We start from the raw sequence: 20,034 nt of genomic DNA, 5'->3' as shown, positions 1-20,034 counted from the left end.
CCCTGTTACTCAATATAGGAATAACTTGATGTTTAGTGTTTTGTGCAGTGATCTTTTTTAAATGTACCCAAACATATCTAAAGCCACCTGGAACTATCATGAAGCTGGTCATGGTAAAGGCGCACCAGATGGCATTGGAGACACGTGCAAACGAGTGGCAGACAACATAGTAGCACAGGGTAAGGATATTGCAAACTCAGCAGCTTTAGTAAAGTGTTTGAAAGAGAGCATGCAAAGTGTAATCATTGAAGACATACCATCGGATGATATTAAACAAATGCAGCGCAAATTACCCAGGAGAAAGGTAAAAAAAAAAAAAAAAAAAAAAAAGGAACCATGTCTGTACATCACGTGGTCACTGAAAAGGACACAAGTAACAGACGATTACTCAGAATGAGAATGCTGTTTTGTTTTGATTGTACAGGCTATTGTTATCACTATGAATTAGGCCAGTACTCTAATTTTCAAATTCCAACCGAAGAGAAACTCAGAGTTGAAGACATTTATAGTAGTGATGATGATGCATCTTGTGCAAACGTTACTACTTCGGGACGCATTAAAGAGGGAAAATTTATTCACGTTAATATAAAGGGTAGGAAAAGGTCATTTCAGTACATTGCACTGTGTAGAAGTGATGTGAAGGATGGTGAAGTGGATACTGAGTATCTTATTGAATGTGATAAAGACACGAGACTATGGAAGAAAAACCTCAATGATATTACTTACAGTTGTAATGTTCATGAAGTTACTGAAGTTCTTCCACAACCAGAAATTATTGTAAAAGGACAGCGTGAGTTCTATAAATTTTAAGTGTAGAATGGTGAACAAGTACTCTGTGTGAGTTCTTTTAAATTTAATAATACATTTGCTTCTATAGTATTGTAAAAGCTAATGACCAGTCTCTTATATTTATTATTGAATACGGACAAGTCACACTCTCTTAGATAAGATCTTGTTTTATAAAAGTTGTGAAAAATATATCAATTGCATTAAATTTATACTTTCCAACAAACAAAGCTTGTATGATGAAACAGTATGTTTATTTTCAGACTTCTTGTCTTATAGCCGTCGAGTTTCAGATTAGAATTTGTGTCATAGGCTATATTCTTTAAGATAGCGTGTTGCTGTTCCTAGTTTCGCACATAGAAATGTGAATTTAAATTAGATTGAACGACTGTGATGTTACTGTTATATATCATTTTCTAAAACATACAATATATTATATACGTTAGTATGCATCTTGTAATAAAAACTAAGTATTATGTCATACATATCGCTTTATTATTTTATGTTCTCCCTATTCTTTATATAATAATATAGTTTTAAACTTTTTTCGCGCTCTGACTCTTTACTTTTTAACTATAGTGAAAGATTATCCTTGTATTATGTGAGTCCCTGGCTGCCAGTTATAAGCATAAAATTAAAAAATTGTCATTCTCCTGGCTTCGCTGTCATTCTCCTGATGCATGGATTTCTCTTTTTGCTGTAAAAATGGTGAAAATCTTAATAAATGAATTGGCCTCGACCATGAACGGTTTACATTTTTAGTGCGTATGATTAGTGCTAATTATGAGAATGATATTTTAATTAAGTTTCGCCGTTTTTAGTCCCCAAAAAGCCAATTAATTTGCAAATGACCCATATACAGGTAATTTAGAATGTCTCGTGCTTCTACTCTGAACATGTCGACTTAAAAGACCAAAAGTTGCACTTCGTAGCGTGGATATCCGCTATTTTGAAAAAAGGATGGCTGCCATTTTAAAATTTTACGTTGGCGTGCCGCTAAAATCTATACAGAAAGTTTAGTGTGCTTAGTGCTTGTACCCTGAAAATTTAAACTTAAAAGACCGAAAGTGATACCCTGTAGTATGTGTGGTACAGACAGACGAAAGAACAAATGTAGATCGAATCATCCCAGGAGCCTTCTTTTCAAATTTTGTGTTTCTTGAACAACAATACATTTTCAAACCAAAGAATGTTGAGACAAATGTAACTTCATTGTAATAACAGAATTATAAAGTTTAAAATTAGAGTATAAAACCATTCTTCCATAGGTGTACGAACACCGTGATTTAGGACGCTTTTCGTTCGTTAACAACAAAATCGCCTATCTTTCATGCCTTGTGTAGTTCGGGTTTTTTCAACATTTAAACCGAGACTGCTAATCAATTTGCTGCTCTCTGAGGTAGACTATTCTTTTGACATGAAGCATATGTTTTTGGTGTAAATTTCGTAATTATAAAATGGTTTCTTGTCTGACTTGTGTGAATCTTCACAACCAACTATGAGTACGTTTCTTTTCTTATTTCATAATTTTACCTTTTTTTTTTTTTTTTTTTTAAATATCGTCCTGTTGATAGTTCAAGTAGATAGACTGTGAGTAGAGCTTGCACTTCGTCGAAATTGGGTTCCATTTTTTTATTTACTGTATATATATATATATATATATATATATATATATATATATATATATATATATATATATATATATATATATGCTAAAATAGAAGTATTCAGATTCTGTAGGCAATAAATATAATTACTTTATGAGAGAAAAAAAATGTTTAAGAATTCATGAAAGAATGTTAAAATGTTGTTCCGATGATCTGTGAATACAGGATTGGAAATTATTAACAATGCAAAATTCATACAAGAGAATCTATTGCATTAAGAAGTGCAATATGAAAATATTTTTAAAACAGTAAAGTGCCACGTCAATCTCATGGAACGTTTAACTTTCTTTATGAGCAGCAAATTAAAACGAAATGCGCAAAGCAGAACGTTTTTTAACTTTTTGCTGTGATTTACGAAAAATCCAAACACTTTCTGCAAGCGTTTTAGTAATGGCGTAGTAAAATATAAAATTTTCAAGTGCATGAAAGCAAAAAGTTTCTAAATTTCTATTTTTCTAAAATATTTTTACTTATAGGCTTTCTGTGTATGGAGCATTATGTAGGGAGCTTATAGGGCTGTATAATAACTAAGTAAACAACCGAGAGATCTCCGTATATACAGTATTTATTTAAAAAATTACAGGTACTTTCTTTTCATCTTAAAACATGACGATGAATTATTTAAGTCTCCTTGGATCCTTCTGACAACTTGGAATGTCACCTTTTTAGATATTAATTTGTTTCCAGAAATGGACTTGAAATAATTGTGGTATTGACTATCGTATTTGATAAAGCCATTTCCAAAAATTTCCTTTTTCTGTTGTAACCAGCAAGTAGTCAGTTTTTCTGGATGTAAGCCAAATTATCTGTTTTGCCAGTCTCTTCAAATGAAAGATCACTGTCTACAGGGCGGTTAGTCATAAGACCCCAGCTTTTACAAATCGTACTGAGGTGGCCATTTCCTAAGTATTGCAACCACGTTATAACCACGACATCACTGCCATGTGATGAGCAGTGGCTCAGCAAGAATCCTGCCACCGGACAGCTGTCTGCTAGTGTCTCGACTCTGCTGCATGCGCTGTAGCACTAGCAATTGCATCGCTCGTATTGGTGACTGTACATATCGCTTACTCTTCTCTTTCGTTTCTTTCAAGTTAATCGGTATATTATCATGACTATCAAACGTTGAACTGTTCCGAATCGTATTTTATTTACGAAGAAGAAAATCTTTCCACAACCGAAATTTAAATTACAGAGTAGACAATCTTTCTGCAGCCCATATTTTCTTTCTGCGACATAGTCGCACCGTGCTTGTTGACCTCTGGGAAATGAAATTACAAACAATAATGAATTTATTGGATCGTTTTCAAAAAAATGGCATTGAGATCAATGTACTTTTGGCAGCGGTGTTGAAGCTTTTCTAGCCCATGAAGAAAGAAAGAAAGAAAGAAAAAAGATTTTCCCTCAAATCAGCTCTCGGCAGCCTGTGAGACGTCAGAAATGTCCTCAAAACGGTGCCCCTTCAGGTGTTCTTTCAGTTTGGGAAATAGAAAATAGTCAGAAGAGGCTAGAACTGGGGAGTAAGGTGGGTGGTGGACCAATTGAAAGGCGGCCAGTTTGGCAGCAATAATATCATGCAACATCATGACCCCTTTTATGAGCTTTTCACGGCTTTTATTCATAATTGCCTCTTCCAACAGGTCTAGAAGATTAGCATATTCTCTGGTGATATACAAGCGTCATTCGGTAGATAGTCTACCATTATATCATCATCTTTGTCCCAGAAAACGGACGCCAGAACTTTTTGACCTATTTCTAGGTACTGAACTGTTTGGAGTAGGGGCAACCATTATGGCACCATTCCTTCGACTGTACCTTGGTTTCGGAATCATAAATATGGAGCCAGGCTTCATCTTCTGTCACTAATCTTCATTTGTCTTTTCAACATGGGCCAAGGTGGCTTCAGATGCTTCGACATGTTTCTTCTTTCGATCCGTACTCAAAAGTTTCGGCACCCATTGCGCTGAAAGCTTGCGCATGTTTAGGACTGTGCTAATAATATAACCAACTCGCTCCCTGGAAATGTCCAGTATCTGGGCAATCTGTTTGGATATTCAACGGTCCTCAAGCTGGTTTGCTGGTCTGTCGAAGTTGACAGCGTTCCACTGCGGGGCTCATCTCCACCATGAAATCGCCACTCTTAAACGTGATAACCAAGTTTTTACACAGCTATATGAAGGACCTTCTCCTTTAGCGTTTGGCACATCTCTGTATGAATTTCCTTTGCAGACTTTCCCTGGAGCCATAAGGACTTCATAACGGTCCTCAGAATGTGAAACTTCTTCGCGCCTCTTCCGTCTCACCTTCTGCCTGCAATGACAGATGTTGTACAATTAGGATTCAATTTATTTTATCACAGTTACATGTTAAGATATGAGGCTTTCATATGACAACAATTTTGTTTGTCTACTTAAATTTAAAGGGAACAAAGCCAGGAACTTTTCAGTCCTCCTCGTATAAGTGGAAATCTGGGGCAAGTTCCATGTAGCTCACACATAAACTATATGCTCTGAACCGTATCTTGTAAAATCAAGATCTTCGATGCTATAATACACCTCTGAACTTCACTATATTTTAGTACTACTTACGTGTATATACATGGTCGTAGCTAAGCTGAGACCACTCCAGCCGACCGCAAGAAGTTTAAATTAATTTTCACTTTAGGCCCTAGAACTGCTGGTGTTAGAGTACACAGAGGGAGCGGAATACGCATAATGAGTGACATAAACCTCTCACAGAGTATAGTAATCAACAGCGATCCTAGGTATGCATGTCTTTTTTTCTTTTTGTTTGTTTGTTTGTTCTCATCTCGCTATACAAATTTAATTCACTTCCTTTTTTCCTCTTTTCATTTTTGCCGCTCACTGCCACATTTTCGGTAAGGATTCGTGCCTCCAAGAACCATTTTTCCGCTGAGAATATAAAACATGACTTCTCTTATTTTAAGTGTACTATCTCAACGCAATTTTGTTACGATGCTCCATGTACTTCAGATACCTATGAACAGCCTAATGTCATTACTAATTTTGACACTTTGATCATAAGTTGGATAAATGCCTACCTATCCATTTTGTCACGAAAAATATAAAAATCTTTTTGACTGCTACATCTGTGCTCAATTTCGTTCTCTTCGATGGCGTCGATTTCAAGATTTTGGGCTGAGACTTTTGCTTCTCACATTTTTCCACAGCAAAAAGAAAAAAATAAAAGCAAACAAAAACGTCAGTATCTACTTAAATTTGGTCGAAATCAGCTTAGAAAACGCTACTCGCAATGAACATTATCATAATGATCCAAGTCCTGAATATTTCCGCAAATAAATTTTACTATTTTCCTTAATTTTGCAATATTTTGAGATGTGAAAAATGTACGGAAGTGATAAGCACACTTTAAAGTGTATAGTTTTATACAGAATGAAATGATCAGAGATTACGTATAATAAATTAACATTGCTGTGGAAAATATTTTACTTAGTTTTTACCATATCTCTAATGGTTAACAATTCAATATATAATGATAGCCTTGAATAGTGGTGTTTGTGTTTACTTTCAGGCTCATATGAAGTTTCCTCCTGATTATCCATATTCGCCTCCAAGTATACGCTTCTTAACGAAAGTATGGCATCCAAACGTATATGAGGTAAGCATATTTAGTAATAAGCCTATTTATAACAACTGGAAAAGTAAAAAACTTCAAAGAGAATTGTGGATATGTTACTGAACCAGAATGGCCAATGACATAGTAAGGAACATATATTGGTGTACAAAAATATCAATAAGAATAGATCAACTACCAAAATGTTGACAATAACCAATACATTGACGAGCAAATATGTCACAAGCAAGCAAATTTGTCGACTGCCGAAATGTGAACAATCAAATATATCTACTGTCAGAGTATCTAACATCTCGACGAAAAGAAAAAAAGGAAATTGAGGCCTTATAACCAGCACTTTCAATATCAAAGGCGTGTACTCCACGAGATCGTACGTACTCTCTGCTGTCTAGCGTTTTTCAATATTCACAAATTATGAACTGAAAATTATCTTCCCTGTTTTCATATTTATTGATTTAAATTTACATTCACTGTTTTTGTTGAACTCTATCCTGGATATATGGTTAGCGTATCCGCTCTCGGCGCGGGAAACTCGAAATTGATTCCCAATGGAAGCTCATGGTTCGGATCCCATGTTAAGCTGAACGTCTACGTCTCAAATAGACTTGCTGCTAAAGGGACCACAGTGGCGACAGACCTTGAAATTCGGGATCAGGGAATTTCGGAAGACCAGAAATAGTCTGGGAATTTCGAGATGTTAAGAACGAGATTTTAAAAACATTTGAAGTTAAGATCATAAGACTACAGGGTGAGGCAGAAGTCCATCACTAAACTTGTATTTTTGAAACGGCTTGAGAAAAGATGACGAAACTTTGCATGTGGGTAATTGGGGTGGGAGCGCACCAGATGGTGCCATTTGGCATCATTGCGATCATCTTGAAATCCGCTATTTTGAATTCAGGTCTAATATTTCATATGGAAAGGAGGACATGCGACACATAATTGTAAACTAGAATTTCACCAGAAATACAAATCTGAAGTTATTTTTCACCTAACTTGAAACAGTAATGGAATTTTATGAAGTAAACATTGCATATTACATTATGTAATAGGTTTTGACTTGTCTTTTCAAGTGATGTAACATGGCTCTCATTCGCCTACAAAGGATGAAAATGTTCTCATCAGTGAGGAACGCAGTGCCGGAGCCATCGCTGATGACTTCAATGCCCGACATCCAGAGAGGAACATGCCAGTGTCACGTATTTTGCAGAAATTTCATGTTTCTGGATCTGTACACGTCAGACAAAGCAGTTGACGTCCGAGGATAGCAACAGATGAGGCAACAGCAACGGCAGCTGTAGGATCCTTGGCAAAAAGCCCGCAGCGTAGTACTAGACGTTTAGCTTCAGTTTCAGGTGTAAGTCAGAGATTGCAAACAAACAAGTGGCATCCATACAGACACCACCTCACCAATACCTAACGGAGGATGATCCAGATAAGAGAATGCGGTTTGCAGAATGGGCTGTGCCGAAGTGAAACGAGGATCCCATGTTTCCTCTTAGTGTTTTGTTCAGTGATGAACGGTAAGCTCACGAAACAGAATTACCGTTATTGGTCAAATATAAATCCATATAGACAGATGGCTCGAAGGTAATTCGTGTAGAAAAGGTGATGGTATGGTGTGGGATATGGAACACTCGTATCATCGGGTTATTCTTCATCCATGAGAACCTAAATGGGGACAGATATCTTGACATGCTGCAGAGTAGATGTTCCCATCACCTCTCAACCCTGATGATTTCCCTGCCTTTTTCCAACAAGATGGTGCACCTCCTCACTATGCATTGTGTGTCAGGGGATGGGTTGATGCACAATTCGTGGGCCAGTGAATTGGTAGTCGGGGGCCAGTTGAGTGGCCACCCCGTTCACCCGACCTATCATCCTTAGACTTATATCTCTGGGGCCATCTCAAAGCACTTGTTTATCAGGAAACAATCACTGATCTCGGACACCTCGAGCAACGTTTCAGGCTCGCTTTAACTCTGTGATGCCGGAAGTGTTATTATTTGTCCATCAGGACTGGAAAAAGTCTTGCATTATGTGTAGCATACAACGGGGAACACATAGAGCACATCTTGTGGGATTCAACATGCAGTGTTTACTTCAAAAAATTTCATTACTGATTAAAGTTAGGTGAAAAATAACTTCAGATTCGTATTTCTGGTGTAATTCTAGCCTAAAATCACGTATCGCATGCCCTTTTCCCATTTGAAATATTGAGCCTAAATTCAAAATGGCGGATTTCAAGATAGCCGCCATGATGGTACGGACCTATCCCAATTACCCACATGCAAAGTTTCGTCATCTTTCCTCGAGCAGTTTCAGAAATACAAGTTTAGTGATGGACTTTTACCTCACCCAGTATTTCATATGTGGTTGAGTGCTTGCTTCTTAATTGGCAACTTTAATGTTAGAAACTTATGTCTTCCACTAACGATATGTAACAAACCTATGTTCTGTAGTTGTGTGCAATACCTTTTGCTTTCACTTGTGCAGTGGAATATCATATTGGTTAATTATCCACAAAATGCAGTTGGATCAACGATGAGCTGTTAAATTCAGTTTCGACATACCCATAATTCCATACTTTTTTCTTCTTTATTCCCACTAGTTTCATTTTGTTGGTTTGCTGTCCTGCACTGAGTCTAGCAATCTAGCATATCACAAATGAAAGGATTATGGAATACTGTTACTTGTATATGAGCTTCTGTGCTTTATGTATTTAAATTAACAAAGAGTGAATACATACATGAAAATACATATTACCAGGGTGGAAAAAAATCATGATTTTTTTGAAAAAAATCATTTTTGTTGATTTTTTTGATTTAAATCGATTTTTTTGATTTAAATCAAATCTTTTTCTTCGTATAATACAAGTCGCGAACTGAAGAAAAAACATTAAGAATTAGTATTAAATGTTAATTATGTCATTTAAGTGAAAGTACTGGGTTTTAATTTTGAATTAATTCCCAATCGTTAACCTATTTCAATCCCAAACAATGTTTCTTAAGCATCAAGGAAAAAGTACAGCAATGTATATCAACATGACACTTTTCTTTTCACGAAAGTAACTGATATTTGGCAGGGGCATATTTTTAAACAATTGGATCTAGCTAGCGGCACGAAATACATATAAAGTACATAAATTTCGCCTAAAATTAACTAACTCACTCTATGACCTATGGAACCCGAAGGTTCAATGCCATGTTCACAAAAGCTCTCCTGACTTCTATCCTTAGTCAACTGAATCCAGTTTCTATTTTGTATTCTTATTTCTGCGAGATCCATCTTAATATTGTCCTCCCATCTGCGCCTAGGTCTTCCTAATGGTCGTTTTCCGATTGGACTTCCAGTTAAAACTTTGAAAGCGTTCATACTTTCTTCCATCTTGGCTATATGTCCTGCCCACCTGAGCCTCCAAGATTTGGTCACCCTAACAATGTTTGGTGAACGGTATAAATTATGCAGATCCTCATCATGAAGTTTTCGCCATTCCTCATTTCCGTTCCTGTTGGTTCCGAATATTCGTTTCAGGATTTTATTCTCAAATACTTTGTCTGCGTTCTTCCCTCAGCGTAAGCGACCATGTTTCACAACCATACAGCACAACAGGCATAATTATCGTTTTATATGTTTTAAAGCTTCAAATTCCTCGACACAATTCGCGACGATAAGAGATTTTGAACTGAATAATAACACGAATTCCCTGCTTTTAGTCGATATTTAATTTCTTCGTGAATATCGTTTTCTGATCCTATATATTAGCCGATGGCAGAACTTTCTTTGTCTTTATGCGATGAGCTTTTGTAAGTCAAAAATTTTCTGCAGGAATTCCAAAATAAAAAAATCAAGATGATCAGTTCAATCAGAAGAAACACTTGTGATTGTTAAAAATATGCTTTATGTGACGTCAAAAACGGTTCAAACGCGAGTTGTCCGTGCATTTAAGACATCTATACATAGCAGGCACGTTTTTATACTTTTTTTGTTGGCTATTTTATTTCCTCTGACAATTTTTCCTGCGATCACATCGCAGATCGCGGCATGTTCTGCAATAGGGTCAAGTATCCACTTTATCAAAAGTATTATTCGATATTTTAACGCATCCAAAATTTGTCGTATTACGATCCCGAGGAACTTCTATGTATTTAGTACATACATTTCGCCCAAAATTTTAAAATCTATTTTTTTTTTTTTCGGAGAGGGGATCGGATCCCTATTATTTGGAAACAATCAGACGTGAACACAAAAGAGTTTTCGTCTTAAATGTCCATGGTGATTTCACCGTTGGAATAGAAATTTTAAAACCCTGTGTTACAAAGAGAAGAAAGCAGGGTTCACCCGTAACCCGTTCAAACGGGATTTTCCCTGATCGTTCCCTACATAATACTCGTTTTCATATTGTGCGTACATACATTTGAGTCTCATTGTATTATGATTATTATCTTCCATAATCGAAATAACAGAAGAGAAACGGGATTTTACTTACTTTCACTTTAAATTAATTCATTTCAAAATTTGATTTAAATCAACGATTTTTATTTAAAAAATCAAGTGATTTAAATCTTGATTAAAATCGTGATTTAAATCAATCCACTCTGCATATTACGAGTTGATGAATATACCTGATAAAGTTGCACTTCAGAGTATGCATTGAGTCAGTACTTAGCGGCTAGCCGAAATAATTTAATCGATCGAACTCGTGATCTTTAACCTAGGAAAGATACTTTTCCCTTAATCTACGCAAGGTAAAACGCTGAGGCTCAGTATAATTTTTTGTGCGTTTTTAGAGTAAAATTGTTTTCTCTTTGTAATCTTTGAATATGTTTTTATTTATTCCAATACTTTTTTATATTTTCACAATACATTGTAAGGCCTATTTTAGTGTATTATACCTTTTAAGGTACAATACTAGAATAATGTCAATCATGATAATTATATCAAGGTTACAAAGGACACCGTACAAGAAGCATTGCATTTCCTCGTCTGTCCGATTTGGGTGATCTTTGGATATGATGTACTTGAGGACCCCTCGGTCAATTGTTTATACGTGGCCAACTCCGTATGACCAACTCTGTGACCTCCAAAGGTCCCAGATGGTCACGAGTTTTGTCGGAGCTGTCCCAACTTGACATACAAACTGCAGTAGTGGTTTCATGGAAGGTCACAAATCGTCACGTGTTGTGGGAGATGTCAGCCGGCAGATTTGTCCTACCATTGCCCGAAGAGGGAACTTGGACTCTTCTGTCCACACAGCTCCCTTGCGTAACCCATGTACCACAGCAGACTAGCAACGTGTGCGCAGAAACAAATAGTTCTGTCTCCGCGTTTGCACGTGCAGTACCAACCTAATATTGAATCTTCGAATAAATCCTCGGTGTCGTCTTCGGGATGCATGTAGCTGGGTTCTTTAAATACAATCCAAAGTTGATGTTTGACGGAATCTGAGAACCGGGAGAACGTTCGTGCACGCAGTAATTGCACCTCAAACTTATATCGCCAGTCACGTTGTACCTTGCTTTGAACGTATGACGGAGCTAGCTTAAGCTGGTAAACCCCTAGTGTCAGGACGCGCAACTGCATTTCCGAAAGCACTGGAAATTCTGGCGAGTGCTCGGATGTCATGGGAATCCAGTTATTCCGCCATTTAAGATTCCCCTTGTCCAACCGAGCTTTCGAAACGTTCGGCTGGTTTTCCAGGTCAAGCATCTTCCTAGCAGATTCAGGCGTTGCACCCGCCATTTCAATGGTGGGGCGATACTTATTCAGTAGCGCACACAGAATTATATAGCTCCGATATTCGGGACATGAGGGGCTGGAACCATGTCACCGAAAAACTTAAACATTGATTTTATATGCCCATTCCGGGATTCCACAAACCATTTGCATTTTTGTAACTAGTCGTGATTCATTAGCTCATCCGTAGGATATTGTTTCAACCTCTTCATCAGATAATGTGGCATTTTAGTTTGTAGTCCTAATTGCTGTAAAAAATCAAGCGCGTCACGATAACACCTTTCTATTAGAAGGGTATCGTAGTTCTATAGCCAACCTATTAGACCCTCCTCTCCTTTTAGTCGAGGAGTAAGGCATACGCGTCGTTATTTCGGCCATCTGGGAAGTAAGGAGCATGGACGTCTAAAATGTAGCCGTTAGCCATTATCGGCTTGCCAAGATGCAGCCCTTTTTAGCCGCTGGACCAAGATTCAATGGAACAAACTTAGCCATGAATATCTTTCACACTCGCGAAACCAGTAAGCTGACATGCGCTGTGCTGTTGTAACTAAATACACATTTTAGAAAAGAATCAGATAGCCCTTGCTTTAATTTTGTTAAGAATATTAGAAGGTTCCGTTTACTGCAGGTGATCTTTCTATCACGTTTACATGGCTTGGCAACTGACCGTTAAAATCATTAAAGTGATCTTTGTGTAATCTAGTAAGGGATCTGAAATCTTCGTCTTGCAAGAGCGTTTCGTCATGGAATTGCCTCGATGGCTGAGATGCGGCTTCCCTGAATCCGGCGAACTATTAGGTAACTTCACGTGCGTTCATGTACACTTTCCGTGTCATTCCAGTAATTCCAGGCAATAGAGTGGAAAGTATGAGTGATTTACTTAAGAGGCGCTCCTTGCACACTCTGGAACCCTTAATTATGAAGAAGTTCCTCTAGAAACTTACCGGTACAGCTATTCTGGCTTTAAGCGTACATCTGTCAGGTTCTCAGTGCTCTGACATAGACGCGAATGGAGATATGTGACAACAAACTGAAAGATTATGGGAATTGTAACCTCTTCGTCTTTAGGCTCATTATTCGCTTGTGGCAGTTAGTGTTCTATCTACTGTCATTGTCTAATTCTTTTGACGGCATCTTGGCCTCTTCTCGATACTGTCGTATCACATCCTTCATTTCATCGCTCTTTGGTCCAGTAAACCTTCTCATGATACCGGCTCGAAACGTCCTTCCGCATACGCAGCACGCCATTTTCAAACAATGGTTGGACGAAGGATGTCACTTTCAGCTGACTTTGAGATCCCATGCACCCTCACAGTCTCCCCACCTTAACTTGAGACTCAGCTCTTTCAGGTCCACTGCCGCTATCACTTAACCGGGTTAATTAATTACTTCTATTTCAAGGCTTCGTTTCAGATCTCTTTATATCTACTATTCCTATCTTCACAATAATTTATTTTCTTGTAACTTCCTTACAATATCTGCAACTAATACTTGCACAATTAAACTGAGTTTGCATGGTATGTACCTGAAACACCTTCTCTCCGACTCATTTCTTTGCACACGTCCATTAGAACAACTGACGTTTCTACAGGCAAGTGCAGCGACTTCAAGTCTAACCAGCCTCGTGATCTTTGACTTCTTCAGATTACACGGTTTGTTATGTGAATAATCCTCCTTTGGCGTAGCCCAGTATAACATACAAATATTTTTTATATGCCAAGTTTGAATCAGTTCTGCCAATACCCGTTGTTTGACATTTGGTGGCCTCTGGAGGGCGCAGGGTTGGTCATAGGGAGTTGGCCCCATATAAATAATAGGCCGGGGGTCCTCAGCTACAACATATCCAAAAATCACTCGAATCGGACAGACGAAGAAATGCAATACTTTTTGTATGATGCCCTTTAAGATTTTAAGGAGTTTTAAGTTTTTCAGTTCTGCCTAAATGAAGCAAATTAGACTCCCAAATACACAAAGTTAGTATTTTTGTTCACTGCAATTCATGAAAACTCTCTCGGAACCCGCATCTTGAAACAATTCATAATGACTTTCCAAACACTTCAGGCATCATCTTGACACCCGAGTGTGCTCTCCACATACATTTTTCGTACACACATCACATAGTTTTGTGTATTTTGTTCTTGCATGGACAAATGTGACATTGTCTTATTTTATTCGAAAGTTCCACGCCAAATTCTGTTTGCTGTGACATTCAAGCTACACAATCGTTCAGTCGTTTATAGTTGCAAGAAGGGTTTCTGTAAGCCAATTTTAGAGCTTATCTGATTTGCAATTGTACTAATTCTATAGCTAAATCAACCAAGAATTGATGTAAGTCATTTTGCTTATGAATTAGATGCCATTGATATTGCAAAGCAATATGTAGGCTGCGAACACGGACAAATCAATCCAGTTCATAAGCATCTGTTTGTTTTACGTCTGCAGGAATAGTTGCGAACTATCTGGTCCTGGATATCAACTTCTTCTTTAGTGCTATTGTTGTACAGAATGTTGTCTGGTTTATTTGATCCTGCTGCAGTGGTAGCATTAGTGATGCATACTTGATAATAACACTACGGATCTGTTATTATTGTAGAGGCACATAGGAAACAAGCGTGGATTGCTTTGTGAATCCTCTTATAAATCTCTTATTTTTTTCTTAGTGTCTACAATGGTAAGACCATTTTGTAACAATCTTCTCGTTAGCGGAAGCGAAGCAAAAATCATCACAAATAAAATTCCTTTTTGTACCGTCAAACGGTTCTACTGAACTCGCTACATCATCTTCAGCTTCTTATTTTATCCAAGGTAAAGTATGACTTTCAGTTGATATGCTGTATTAGAATCTGTTGCGTAATGAAATACACATATATAATTCCATGTATCCGCCAATTCCCAGTTCTAGCCGTTTTACCCTCTCGGAATATAAATGGCATTAAAATTCTTTACTGCAAAATAATTCCTGAAAATAAAACAACCAGCACTGACAATTAACGTCCACACATCGAGTGAGCGCGATAGTTACGATAGAAGGGTAGAATAGGTTCGTATCAGTTTCAAATTACTGCAAATCCCAATTTCAAATAACAACTAACAAACTTTATTTTGTGAAATTTAGTAACAAATAACATGAACGAAAGTAATAAAGTCTTGCAGTGAACTAAATCAAATCTCAAACACAACATCCAATGAGAAAGTAACACACATTAACTTTTTTTTTCTTTTTTTCAAGATTTGTTTGACACTAGAATCTTTAGATATAAAATCCCCACTTTAAACGCAATAAAGCACTTCTTATCGAAACTTTAAATGATAAGGAGAATTCTCTACACAATACGAATGACCAGGGTTAGCTACTGAAACTTATAGTTAAAAGCAAACATCCAAAAGGGGTTTTATTCAAATAGCTTAACCAAGGCATTTAATGGTTACGTAAGTTGTCCGAATCCAAGGTTTCTTTCATTTATTTTCTCTTTTTATTCTTTCTTTTCCAAACAAGACAATAAGGAAAGTGAAATGGAAGTTACTAATGCAAATAAGAATAATTACCATACATACCAGAAACTGTTTCATTCATTTTCATTTTTTTTATTATTTTTTTTTATTTTTATTTTTTATTTTTGTCTCCAAACCTGTTTTCCTTCCTGAGCAATTTAGTGGTTAGATTTTTTTTTTCAGTCTCCTTACAGCCAAAATCCAGTAGTTCCTGTCTTCGTAACTTCAAATATCAACACCTCCATTTCACAATTCCCATTATCGTGTTTTCGAACTTCACTCGGGCAGTACCTAAGTTAAAATACGCCGTCCGCTAGTTAAGCAGCAAGCAGCTGGCTGCAGCGACAACTAGCGACACAGAGCGGAAAGCTCGCGCACTTCCACCACAGGCACCCAATTACCCAGGCCAGGGTCACCCAATTACGAGTTCTCACGAAGCTATTGCTATTTTAAAACTGAGATTTTATTAACAAACATCTTACATATTTTTATTTTTCGACTAAACGCAACAAATCATAAACTAAGAATATCTTAATTTCGTATTTGTACGGCTTCGAACGTATATACTGTCGAAATCTACATCTTTCTCTGAATGGCACTCACTAGCCATTTATCAATTTTGAGATTCTCCGAGCAGCCTAGGCTCCCACAGTTCTCTGAAGGCTGCAAATTTATCTTTTCCCCTTCCTACACTTCTGGTTGTTGCATAATCAAACTTCAAGTACGTCATGCATTTATGAATCTTTTCAGTCAGATTGTTGTCTGAAATATGGATGTTGCACATAAACGACTTCACGTTACCCTTCACTCTAATGATTACTTTTTAGACATCCTCCCGCAATAAACATCCTAGTCTAGGCATCAGGACTTAAAAATTGAGTTTTAAGTGCAAATCATGTAACAATTTGGCATCCGATATTTTTTTGAATATGTGCCCATCACTGATCACAAAAATGCCGGATGCCAGAAAAAGCACCTCACGGGAGGGGAGGAGGGGAAAGACGAAATTTTAGTAGTTTCTATTATTAACTATATCTCCGTAACCATTGAAGCTAGAACATCCGAACTTTGTTTGTCTAATTGTCTTCTACAATTTAATCTTAGTGCATTTATGAGCTAAATATAATGGTTTTCTTGTAATTTTCATTTTTTACTCGTATTGGTTGCGCGTGACGTCTCGTGTTTTTTTTTTTTTTTTTTTTTTTTTTTTTTTTTCATAGCCAGATTCCTTACAAGATCGAATTCGGGAAAATGTTTCCTTTAAGTGTAGCTCCTACGAGTACGTTAAACTGTGCCGACTTGACGATAAAATCATGAATTAACGTTTCCACATTATAATATAATGTAGAATGTTTAATCGTAATAACGAAGAAACTAAGAGAGACAGAGAAACGAAACTTTGCACGAAGCAAGTAGAAAAAGGATATTGCCCGTATACTGACAAACATCACCGGATGAACAATGTTGCCAACCCAAGAGAAAGTTGGGGCCGCGATGGCTCAGTGGTAGAGCATTCACCTCTGGTACTTGGGGTCCTGGGTTCGATCCCAGCCCCCGCCAAGTGAACTTTGTGGTGGACAAACACCATGTACGTGGGTTTCCTCGGGGTTCTCCCGTTTCCTCTCACTCTTCATTCCACCATTTATTACTCATCATCACTGTCTCCTTTAGGCTAACAGGCATAACCGTGGGATGTAAAACTCAAAGTTTTCATTTTCATTTTCCAAGAGAAAGTTGTGTTTTTGTAAATCGAATGACCTAAATTGGATATCATCGTTGGAAGCATCAATGAAAATAAAGACAAAAGAGATGATAAACGCAGATCAGTGTTGCAGACTTTTCGAGAAATGACGTGAAACATGTGTTAAATTCAAACGCTATGGCGCACACAGGGAATGAGATACTAATGTTTCGTACACCTTAAATTAACTATTGACAAGAACTGTTCACGCTGACTTCAAATCTAGAAGGCTCCGTTGAACAGTATTGCCATCAACAGAAGAGAGAAGTTGAGTTTGGAAAAGGTACAATAACTCGGAAAAAGTCAGTAGTGCAGTATGGTTTAAAACCTATAATGCAAGACAGTAGAGCATGAGGAGCAGATCCGTGATTATGTGAGATCGATAAGTCGCGTACTGACCGAGATATTCGGTATCTTGTTAAAGCTGAGAAGTAAGGTTTGTAAAAAATGGCAAAGCTGCACAGTTGGTAGGAATCCTAACAACCTGGTCAGGATGTCCTGGTTAGGTGGTCCTAACAACAATGAAAACAGTGCAATTTGCATGGGTTTATGCACTCGTAGGTTTTCGAGGTCGCTGATAGCGATGATGTCAAAAGTGATTTATCGATCTCACATAACACGGTAAACTCGTGGCAAAAACAATAAAGCTCTTCGTGGGTGATACCGGCAATGTCTGAACCGTCGTATCCTCTTACTAATGACATTGTAAGTAAATGTGTATCAACCAACGTTGCCATAATTTTGGTCCCCGTTATACTCTGATTTATGACTTACACATGTGGATTTAAGAGGTCACTTTCTTCTCTCTCTTTTTTCCCCCTTGCCGTGGGTTTGGGATTCCACTTTGCTCTTGTCTCCCCCGCCAACGAAAGTTAGATGCTCTATTTTGTGTTAATGCTAGTAAAAAAAAAAAAAAAAAATAATAAAAATAAAATAATAATAATAATAATAATAATAAATAAAAAAATAAAAGATTTTCAAGTACTCTACCACATCAATATTTTAATATTTCAGAGTACACGATATTTTTATTGTCTGATCTATCTATAGCAAGAAATCATGTGTAATATTCACTATTTAATGCAAATGTCATAATTTATTCTTAAAAGTATGTTTTAAAATACCAAATATACACCACTTTAAACTATTAAGAAGAATGAATTCTGTTATTTATTTATTTAGCTTATTTCAACTTTGTTTCAGTAAAATTGAGAATATTAATTAAATAAACTGTACTACCGTTCCGTTTAAATGAATCTCTGGTTTAACAACATAATCCTTAAAAGAAATAAGCATTTACTCGTGCACGACTTTTATTTTTAAAACACCAACAATGAATAAAATATTTGTTTTTAAATGAGCAAATCAAGAAACTGCTTTCTGCAATCGATTTAGTGTCCCAAGAATACGTTTTAATCATCTTCTTGAATTCGCATAGTTTGGAAGTGTTAATTACAGTGAAACGGTACTCACTTGTTATGTCATCAAAATGTGTATGCTAAAGTGGAGGAATAGGGTTTGAAATGTATGTCAAAAATAGGATATTTCGCGACATGTTAGGGAGATGAAACAGTATATAAACTACCGCTTCTTCTCGCATCTCTCGTTTATCTGCAATCCGATGTCCCATGCCATTTTCTAACATTTATGACAGCTCATAACTCAGTTACGCCGACGCATTTCACTGTGAGTCACATTGACTTTCTTTTGTTTTAATGTGTGGAATCATCTCCCAAACGTTATAACATATATTCTGTTACACCATGTATATATGAGTCCCAGATAATTAACCCGGGAACGGTCGACAGGTGAGCGCAGCGCTCACCCTGGTTTATATTTTCGTTTCAAAGCCGCCCTAGTGGGGTCACAGACTTGAGGCGCCGTCTAGCTGTCTCTTGATGTGTCTTGTGTGTGAGAGTCAAGTATAACCTTTTCATTCTCTTCTGTTGGAGTAGTATTGGCCTTATAAATGTGACTATGCGTATTTTATGAGCGCCACGCTCACCTGTCGATCGACGGCGTGAGTGATTTTTCCGAGATCATGGACAACAAGGAGGAGCAAATTCAGCTACGGCTTGCGAAAAACAGAAGAAAACGGTACGATATGCTGCCTGTCAAGTGCCAGTCTGTGGGAAACACACTGTCAGCATCTTCTGGAAGTGTAGTGGGTGACATCAGTACAGTGATGAGACATGGAGTAGAACAGCGTCTTATTGAAATATGTATCAAGAGACATAAGTAGAGTGTTTACAATAAAATATTTATATTTTTAATTTCATCAGAAATTTCCAACTCAAAATATAAATAGTATAAACATATGCAGAACATATACTGAAAACTCGCTCTGATTATGTAAATATTTTTTTAAGAAAATGTAATCCTTATGTGATAGTGACAATAAAAATGTTATTCTATGCGACAATGATAATCAACTAATTGTATTGTTTATGGGATAACAGAAGTTGGTTTCATAAGAAACTTTGATAATAAAAATAGATATAACTTGTAATAAGAAATGGTTTTATATAAACGCATTATAAATTTTATTTGCGATTTAATTTTAATAATAATAATAATATTATTATTAATAATAATAATAATACATCAGAAAATGTCAACATATAGAAATGTGTTCAAAATAAATTCCATGTAAAGTCATAAACAGCTATAGAAACGATTATATTGTAAGTGAGCGCCGTGCTCACCTGTCGACCGCTCGCGTCACAAATCAACACTCGACCGTTCCCGGGTTAATAGTTCATAAATTTAATGATTCTTCCAATGTTCAGTGCCAAATTTGTTTTGAAAAAATTTCTTTCAACATTTTTAAAAGATGGAAATTTTCGTAAGAAAATTCTTGCGCTTACTGAAAAAAAAAAAAAAATAAATGTTATTGAAGAAATTAGTTTAAAGAATTTTGTTTGAAATTTTTGTTCGTAAATTTTCAAAATTTTTGTATGAGATGTTCGGTAGAAAACTTTTGCACTCGCTTAAAAT

The 20,034-nt window shown here is 36.8% G+C and overlaps 1 protein-coding gene across 2 annotated transcripts in view; it reads left to right on the top strand.

The window, feature by feature from the left end:
* LOC145678399 (ubiquitin-conjugating enzyme E2 R2) overlaps positions 1–20,034 on the top strand; it is a 175,075-nt gene that overhangs the window by 30,531 nt on the left and 124,510 nt on the right. Inside the window, exon 2 of one of the 2 annotated variants that reach the window (XM_081748484.1) lies at positions 6,006–6,092. The exons of the other annotated variant lie outside the window; for it this stretch is intronic. Coding sequence (XP_081604610.1) covers positions 6,006–6,092 — 87 coding nt within the window. The remainder of the gene's footprint in view (positions 1–6,005; positions 6,093–20,034) is intronic. 2 annotated transcript variants of the gene reach the window in all.

The sequence above is a fragment of the Thermobia domestica genome, chromosome 2 (assembly GCF_964235325.1).
Source record: "Thermobia domestica chromosome 2, izTheDome1.hap1.1, whole genome shotgun sequence".
Classification (NCBI taxonomy): domain Eukaryota; kingdom Metazoa; phylum Arthropoda; class Insecta; order Zygentoma; family Lepismatidae; genus Thermobia; species Thermobia domestica.
This window is presented reverse-complemented; position numbering and strand designations above follow the sequence as displayed.